The sequence below is a fragment of the Paramormyrops kingsleyae genome, chromosome 2 (genome assembly GCF_048594095.1).
Source record: "Paramormyrops kingsleyae isolate MSU_618 chromosome 2, PKINGS_0.4, whole genome shotgun sequence".
NCBI lineage: Eukaryota > Metazoa > Chordata > Actinopteri > Osteoglossiformes > Mormyridae > Paramormyrops > Paramormyrops kingsleyae.
The window spans coordinates 32856219-32865668 of NC_132798.1; the positions used below are offsets into that span (position 1 = coordinate 32856219).

Below are 9450 nucleotides of genomic sequence, written 5' to 3' on the forward strand. Positions count from 1 at the left end.
GGCAATAAGTAACAAACTGTGGCAGAGCTGGGGATTGGATAGCGGTGGGACCGTGGGTCTACGTGCATGAATGGAGAAGGCACTGCGTGGCGTTTACGCTTTCAGAATAAAGGCTTCCATACCTAGAGCTGTTGTAAAAATCCACCCTTCCCAGGTTGCATTACAAAGCATGCATTTATTATACCGAAATCATCTGCTTAATGCAGCGTGGGGTCGCTTCTAGATCAGCTCTCTGGAGACCCAGCATGACGCTGAGGCGTACAGGGGGTTCGACCGGACGGGACGTGTCTCAGCTGCCAGTCATCTGAGCCTCCAGCGCTTTTCTGTCACTTCAGATCTGAGGCTGGAAAGCAGAGACTCGCTCCCGGTCCCGTGTGACTCACCGAGCTCCTTAAATCACAGCTGCTGGCATGAAAACGGTATAAGGAATCACAGGCTCCCCTTAAAAGTGCTTTTAGCATGAAGTGCTTCCCCCACCCCTTCCAATGGATGCCACAGTTACTAGTTATTTCTTTTACAATTTCTGCAATGTTCTTCATGCCGTATCATACGCAGCGGTGGAAAGTTCCGGGTCCAGAAAGTAGAAATCCAGGACAAGATTTTGTTTCAACCAACCAGCTGCGCATAAAGAGTCACAGTGACAGAGTATGCAACTGGTTGGTTGGAACAAAAACTTGGTCTGGATTTGTGTTTTCTGAATCTGAACTTTCCACGCAATAAGACGCGAACACAAACCCAGCATTGATGCTCATTCCATCTAATATTCTCTGCTAATTATCAACCGCGGAGGAAAAGCAGAAACTTCACCCCCATTAAAACTTCCTTCAGCGTTTTCCATCCAGCTACAACCATGATTTTTGTAAAGGCAAGTTTATGAAACATTTACAGCCGTACATTAGCGACAGGAGACTCTCACCAGGGAAAATCATAAAGGCGGAAGGTGTGATGGGAGTGCAACTGATGGCAGAATTTCAAAGAACCCCATAGGAGCTTGATGACTGATCCGGTCGGACCCACATTTGTGCTTCCACCTTGAATCAAAGGGAGGAACATAAACCACTGAGATCACATTATATATGTTTATTTCTCGTTGACTCATGTGGGAAGAAAAATTGAAATGTCTTTCAGTAGGTCATCATAGGTCATGCAGGTGCACTTACATATAAACCCCATAGAGAGGGTTAATACAGTGAGAGGACAGGGCATTCATCCAGCAGGATGACAAGGGCAGTGCACAAGAACTATTTATTATAATTATTTGTGCAATGAGATGTGAAACAGTCATTTCCTGTGCGTCCTGCCCTTTTAATAGTCGTGCACAGCTCCTTGCTGAAGCAGTTTTGGCCATTTTAAACCCAGGAATTTCCACAGAGCATGGAAGGTTTTATAGAAGTCTGTTAAAGATGGAATATGTGCTTGCAGGTTTAAATGCCCTTATAAACCCCACACTGTCTGTTTGTGTGCATCTCGCCTGCCATCCAGTGGACATAGTGGGAAATGCAACGCTCACTGCTTCTATTCAGTCCAATGAGGTGGATTAAGAACCCAAACAGATCGTTCATTACAGACATGCATTTAATGTGGACTTCTTTCATGTCTATTTATGTACTACTCCTGCTCCAGTGAAAAAAAGGAAATGCTTGGTTATATAAAAGAGCAGACATGTTAAATGCCAGCTGGGACTGGTTATTCTGACGAAAAGTGGTTCCTAAGGAAATATTATCAGTAAAACATACAGCTGCCAGTCAGAATAGTGGGACCCCTTCTGTAAATACAAAGTATAATGTAGGTGGCTGCTGAGGGATGTGTATTACAAACCCTTCATCACAACAGTCACAAGAAGGATTAGCTCAATTGGACGATAGTGGATTAGTTCTGTTCCCTGGGGTTTCACTGTAATTGCATGAGATGAGGTACTGTCTGCATTTCTAAAGCGCCTCTGTGGTGACTATTCACCATCTGCAGCAGATAGCCCCCCACACCCCAGACACGGGACGGCGCCCCCCACACCCCGGACACGGGACGGCGGCCCCCCACACCCCGGACACGTGACGGCGGCCCCCCACCCCGGACACGGGACGGCGGCCCCCCACACCCCGGACACGTGACGGCGCCCCCCCACACCCCGGACACGGGACGGCGGCCCCCCACACCCCGGACACGTGACGGCGCCCCCCCACACCCCGGACACGTGACGGCGGTCCCCCACACCCCGGACACGGGACGGCGCCCCCCCACACCCCGGACACGGGATGGCGCCCCCCCACACCCCGGACACGGGACGGCGCCCCCCACACCCCGGACACGTGACGGCGCCCCCCCACACCCCGGACACGGGACGGCGCCCCCCCCCATCCCGGACACGGGACGGCGCCCCCCCCCATCCCGCCACTGACAATTTTATGAAGTTCCTCGTAGAACATTTATTAAGAAATAGGTTTTGACAACTGAAAATGTGAACTTTCTTCCCTTAATGACCACAGAAAAGGTTTTATCAGTTGTAATAGATTCAAGAACAAAATATGCAGACACCAACTAAACCAGAGTCTAATGCATAGCACAATAAATATTTTCTTTTTACATCGGCAACCATTTCAGTTTCTTTCACAACATTAAAACCTGAATGTCCTTTAACTGTAAAGCCTTTGGAAATCAATCTTTAAATGATCAAGCTCATTAAATAAATATTGGCTAAGACTGAAGAGAAGATGATCAGGGTTGTCAAGGTAACCCCACCAGCCTCTCGCTGGCCTCCCACAGCTTCTTGGCCACGCTGGGGTCCTTGGCGAAGGGCCGCAGGGCCGCGGGCCGGCAGTCGCTGAAGTAGCAGCCGCTGTGCTGCGTCACGCCGTCCGCCACGGCGCAGTGCACCACCGTCTGAGCGCCCAGCTCGCAGGGCACGAAGAACATGAACATGACCACTTGCATCAGCATCCGGAAGAGGATGGAATAGTGGCATGTCCAAGCGCTGCTCACGTACCCTGGATCAAAAACGAGAGAGAGAGGCAACGGTCTGCACACCACGTACCATCAGGAGCGACACTTTGCACGACAAGGCCAGGACAGCAGCGCTGCCGTCCACATGAGTGCCTTGTTCATCTGCACCTTCCCAAGAAAACCACTTTGGCAGCTGTTGTAAACAAACATCCACCATGGAGCCGCTGTCCAGCAGCTTTGGCCGAAGCTCCTTACACAAACCGCATGGTCAGCCAACACCTGTCCCGTTCATTCCTAATGACTCATCGGAGGATACAAGCTAAAACCGACAGCCAAACTGTTTTCTGAGTAGAGGTAGGTGCTTATTTTGACTAGATGAAACATCAGTCTGAATAAATCCTCACGGCCAGTTTTGATGGACGCTTGCTAGCATTTAGCATTTAGCATTCGGGATTTCTTGCCTATTCGCAATAGTCTATTGCTGGAGGGAGTTTATCGCCCAGCTGGCCTGGGAACACCTGGAGATTCCCCAGAATGAGGCTCGACGGCCATGGACCAAGAGGAGAGCCAGGTGGTCTCCATGCTGCCACCGTGACCTTCGTGGGGAAACCAGCGAGACATTGAGGATGATGAAGGTGAAGAGAGATCATAACAAACTGTGCTGCCAAGACCATCTCATTTAAACTTTATGATCTAAACTTGTTATGTTTCTGTTTATTAGTCAGTAGATATTATACATGTACTTGGCCTTTTATGAGAGACCCCCTGGGGGCATTATCTAACGAAAACTCACGGTGAGCAAATTCCACCCGACCATCCATTTTCTGCACCTGCCCGTCCTTTAAGTTCTTTAAATTCTTTAAGTAATACATGGAAAGACAAAGTTATATTGGGGTTCTGATTTTTTTTCCTGAACTGTAAAATGATCCGATCCGTGACTCAATACCGTGATACGATCCGAACTGTGAGTTTTGTGATCTGTTGCGCCCCTACTGGTGAATATTAGAATGCAGTAAGATCTTTCTGCTGTGGTGCCACGGACGGTCTTCCACCGGATGTGCGGGTTTCAGGCTCACTTTCAATATTCAAGTCTAGACTAAAAACACACCTGTTTAGTTTAGCTTATAGGGACACTAGTTCTAGCTCTAGCTAGCTTCTCACTCCCAGTTAAACCTATAGTGTGAGGTGTAGAGCTGGGTGGGGATCGGTGCCATTGGCTTTGGATAAACTGAATTGACAGTGCTGTCACTCTAGCTTCACAATTGCTTGTGGGATTGGAGTGCTGACATTTCAGGGACTCCCCATGCCTGCATTCCCACCTGCCTCTCCCTCCTACTTATGCTGCATTAGCCATATCTGCCGGAGCATTGCACTTCATATTGCACTCATCTAACTTTTAGCACTGCCTATAGTCTCCCTTACTTTGACTAATTGCATTTATTTCCACCACCTTCTCCTGGGGGGAGCTGCCTGGAGCCCTCAATCTATCAAGATGTCCAGCACACCCTGCAACATGTGACGTTGCCACTACCAATGACGTCCGTGCATCCAGCTCGCCGTTCTGCCTGTGTCATCTTCCTTGTATGACCCGCTCCCTGCCTTCTGGCTGCCTGGCGATTGGAGGGAGTGGTGGCACCGGCTTGTCATCTCCCCCCTGCTCCCCGTTTGTGTTTCAGATTTAACTGTATTTGACTCTCCCTGCCGGCCCCTGGAGGATGGGCTCCCCCTTTGAGTCTGGTCCCTCCCAAGGTTTCTTCCTTCTAGGGAGTTTTTCCTTGCCACTGTCGCCTATGGCTTACTCACTGGGGGCTTTGGGTGGGGATGCTGTAAAGCGCTTTGGGACAATGTAATGTTGTGATAATGCGCTACACAAAAATTAATTTGTTGTTGTTGTTGTTCTTGTTGTTGTTGTTGTTGCCACTCACCAGGATGCACGGAATAGGCCGTCACGCCTTTGCCCTCCATGAGTCGTGCCAGCTCCTGGGTGAAGTAGATGTTGGCCAACTTGCTGCGGCAGTACGTGAAGAAGGGCAGCAGGTTGTAGTTGAGGTCCTGGAAGTCCAGCTTTTGATACTTGTAGTTGGAGCAGGTTAGGGTGATGATCCTGCTGGGGGCGCTCTCCTTCAGCCGGCCGAGCAGCAGATTGGTCAGCAGGAAGTGTCCGAGGTGATTCACTCCAAAACACATGCTGAAATTGTCATCTGTCCAGTCAAGGACGCTGGGCATTCCTGGAGGGAAGTGAAATGGGAGGGGCTTACTAGTCACGTGCTTAATATTAAAGAGGGAATGTCGATGCTAATGGATGTGAGCTATCAAGGTGGAGGTTCCGGAAACAGCAGTGTTATTGCCTACTTGCACGACGTCCTTAAATGCCGTGAGTAAAAAAAAAATCCAGCCAATTTTCTGAGATTATTTCATATTAACAGCAATCACTTTGGATTAATATTTTTATGCAGAAGACCTTAAAAGTGACATGAAGGTGACATACTGTGTTTATGTTCCATAACTTTGGATTAATATTTCTATGATATAGACCAGGGGCGTCACTGGGGTTAAAATGTTCTTTACCCCCCCCCCCTCCCTCAAAATATAATTATATTAATAAGTACACTAATTAGTTTAAATTATGTGGGACATGTCCATCAGACCCCCCCAGCAAAGGCATAGCTGCTCTTTCCATATGTCAGGAATGACACTGCTGATCTAGACTACCATAAAGAGCATCAATGGTTGCCTTAAAGTCTTCAGATGTCTGACCTGCATTGTTGATCAAGATGTCGAGCCTCTTCTCCTTCTGTAAGAAAGCCTTGCAGAACTCCCGTATGGCCCTCAGGTTAGCCAGATCCAGGTGCATGTGGAGCACGTTCATGTTATGGCTTCTCATCTTGATCTCCCTGACGGCCTTCGCTGCCCTCTCGGGGTCCCGGCATGCTATGATCACCCGCGCCCCTCGCAAGGCCAAAGCCACGGCCGTTTCCTTGCCGATTCCCGAGTTTCCTCCTGAGAGGTGGAGAAGATTAAAGAGATGTAGCATCTGGCAAGGGAGATGACAGCTGGTCGTCAGGTCTCTCTATCTGTTATTATGCTGTTCTACTCCATCTCCACATCAACGGCATGATTACATTACGGCACCGTCACCATTACTTTGAGCCAATTACAGGTGCCGAGCTGTCATTTGCTTTAACTGCACGTTTTATATCAAGCTTTCATGACAGCTAACTCTGTAGATGCCACCACGCTAGTTTTACCGGCTGTATTAAAGATATCAGTACTGTGCTCTTGCAACCTTAAATACTGGAATCACTGACATACATTTAAGACGTTAGAAAGGGAGGTCACGATGGAGAATTTCAAGCACCGATTTTTAACGGGTTTACCTGTGATGAGGACAGTCTTTCCGTCCAGTCTGCTCAAGTCCATGCATAACCTCCTAACTTTCAACCATTTTAACAACAAAAAGCAAATTAGGGAAGCCGCGATCGTGCACAGGAGATACATCGCTGAACTATTTTAATACATAATCAACTACTTAGCTCTACGCCCCTGCATGGATAGTGTTGCAGTGACAGTTCACTGTTAATTTCCAAACCGATTAGCGCATCACAAGCGCCATTTTGCGCATGCGCAAACTGCATTACTATAACGCCGCCGACCGGTATCAGTAATACGCATGCGCCCACAATTGGTGCAAATAATGTTGTCGCTGCGGTGTTGCTACATTGTCTGGAGCTTCCTATCCCATAGAAAGATCTCCAGACTCAGTAGCTTGCGAATGCTACTTCTCCAGAGATAGGCTCGGGGACCAATTACGTCTCCAGCCACGATACCTTTCCCTTTCATGTTGAACATCTGGAATTAAGTATTGAAGGAGGATCATTGATGAGAGCGATGTTTACCATTGTTGACAGCAGAGGGCGCTGTTTTCCTAATGAAAAAAATATCAGTGGCCCGGTTCATAGAAATGCTGTTCATGAGCCAGCAAGAGGAACCCTTTAGTCAGAACCAAAAAAACTATAGGAGACCCCTGTGCACTGAGAAGTGCACTGCTGTAGCGCCGTGTCTGTTGTGGAGAGATGCCAGTATTGAGTCCCGAGTTGCTCATCAAAACAGTCGCGGTGTTCAGAATCAGAATCAGAAAACTTTATTGATTCTGGAGGAAATTGCTTATGTGATGACTGCCACAACACCCAAAGACACAGAGACACAAGAACAATATAAAATAAAATAAGTCTAAATAAATAGAAATGTGTAGAAAGAAAACAATCACAATATGAATAGACTATGCTACATACATTAGCCACCATGTTGTGACCCCTCCTCAGCTCAAACCATAATCAGTAAAACAGGGCCATTTAATACCCTCCTCCTCCACAGGTGAACTGGTGTGTACATCCCCTGGCAGGGGGTGGGGGCGTGTTTTACTTTGAAAACAGACTACAACAACTTAAAACCCTAGTGAAAGAAAGATGCCATAGAAAAATGTCTATTAATACTATTATTATTATTACCTGGTTATGTGCTCTTCAGCCTTAGTGTCTCAACCTGTATGATGTTATAAATGATTGTAAATTATTATAATGATTAATGTGAAATTGTAGCCTGTGTGCAGCTTTGCAGGCCTTTCCCTAGCCTATAAGTGTTGTGTTTGACTGCCCCCTTCTGGATGGGCTTTGTATTCCTGTTTGACCTTTCCAACGGAGAGAGCCCTGGGGGGCCCTTATAAACCGCTGTGTTCTTTCTCGACCTTTGACATTTATGATGGAGCAATTCAGTGGAGGGGTAATAAAATCATGGGGAAAAATGTCATTGCGGGGGGAGGATGACAATTCCCTCATAGGAGGATTATTTGTTCGGCATATTTTCTGCATTGTGAAATTGCTTCGTGGTCTCAGTGCATTCACTAGTGTTAAACACTTTTGGAATCTGACTCCAGCCCTACTCGGCATAGAAGCACAGACACCCAGAGTAGCAGAATGGAGATGAACATGCCGTCTTCAACATTGGAGCATTGTTCTCTCTCTGTCCCAGGGGTGGTGCTGTTCATACCCAGGGCCTGGAATATCACTGCGGTCCCTTTGGGGGCAGGTTTGGAGGTTCATGCCACAGTCGCTCTCCCCCCCAACCTCCATGATGGACAACCGTGGCGCAGATTAACACAGAGAACCCTGCATGGTCGACCTTCAGCTCCCACTGCTGAGGAAGCTGTCAAAGCAAACTGACCTTCATGGAAGGGTCACTATTTTCTGTGGTGAAAAGGCCGTTTCCCTCAACTAGTGCTAAAGAGCCCATTGCCAGAATACCTTCAGCCATCAGACGGGATGGAAGGTGAACACTCCCCCACCCCCCCCCCCAACAGCCCAGCCCAGGCCCCCCTCACCTCAGCCCCTACTTATAGACATTAAATAGTGTTTGTCTTGGCTGTCCAGCACTGAATTATGAGATCCTTGTAATAATAAATCTGTGCCAGGAACATATGGTAGTGTTTTATCTCATTACTTTATTATTTTTGTATTCATTAGCCTAATTATTTATTAGGCTAATTATTTCTTAGATTAAACTGTCGATGTAGCATTTTTTGACACCAAATAACCAAGGAGGTGTCATGCTTCAGCAGCTTGGGGAGGAAGCACCCAGAATGGGCGTCACCCAGGTTCCAAGGACTGCAGGTGTGAGGCTGCTGCCCCCTGGAGTTTACAGATGGGAGAGGCTTTGCCGAAGAGTTTCCAGTAACACAGCCTTTGCGGAAGACCTTAAATGTTACATGAAGGTGACATGCGTCATATGCCGATTTTTCAACATCCCATGCATTTTCTAATCTTTCTAATATTTGTTTTTTGGACCTTTTTTACTGAATATGTCCGTAAACTCCAAATGACTTAATACATCGGCCATTCCTCGCTCCTTTAACTGATCAGTAAATGCTTATCCAAAAAAATGGGCATAAGAAGTTGAGTTTAACGGGTTCCTAGACTTTCTCATCTGTTTAGTTGGGCTATAAACAGTAAAACAGGAAAAAATGCTTTTCTTGGCCCCAGCCTTTTAATTTTATGAATGGGAACCACCTGCGCTCTGCAGTCACCCAGAATGCCCTGCAGGAGTTTTCCTCCGAAAGTTTCCATGGCAGTTACCTCTGCTGTCCAGCAGATGGCAGTGCTGTGCTTAGGCCCACCCAGGATTTCCCATTGCAGCTCATTTATGTGTGTATAGTATAAATGTCTATTTCTTCCTTGCCCTTTGTCATGTTGCTTTGACAGTTAACAGATTTTTTTATGCAATTGTAGCTGTTTTATCAGTAATATGTTTCATATTTTGTTTTGCATCCATTTGGTTTAGGCACTGACTGCCTGAAACTGATTTTTTCTCCCAAAATGATGTTCCACTGTGACATCAGTCTCTCGTGTGGGAGGGGACCATGGGCCGAGCCTCCTGTAGCATTCCAAACACCCTGGAGTCTGGCCTGATATCCTGTGCTCCCATGACATGAGCCTCGCGGATCAGCACCTCGTGTGGGAC

General features: G+C 47.3%; 1 protein-coding gene across 1 annotated transcript; it reads right to left on the reverse strand.

Moving 5' to 3' along the window:
• Window positions 1-2398: 2398 nt before the first annotated feature.
• Window positions 2399-6554, reverse strand: LOC111844126 (retinol dehydrogenase 11). Its single transcript, XM_023812294.2, has 4 exons — window positions 6315-6554; window positions 5695-5937; window positions 4863-5165; window positions 2399-2981 (listed from the first exon to the last, which is right to left on the reverse strand). The coding sequence occupies exons 1-4, from the start codon at window positions 6433-6435 to the stop codon at window positions 2722-2724; spliced, it is 927 nt and encodes a 308-aa protein (XP_023668062.1). The 5' UTR covers window positions 6436-6554; the 3' UTR covers window positions 2399-2721.
• Window positions 6555-9450: the final 2896 nt, after the last annotated feature.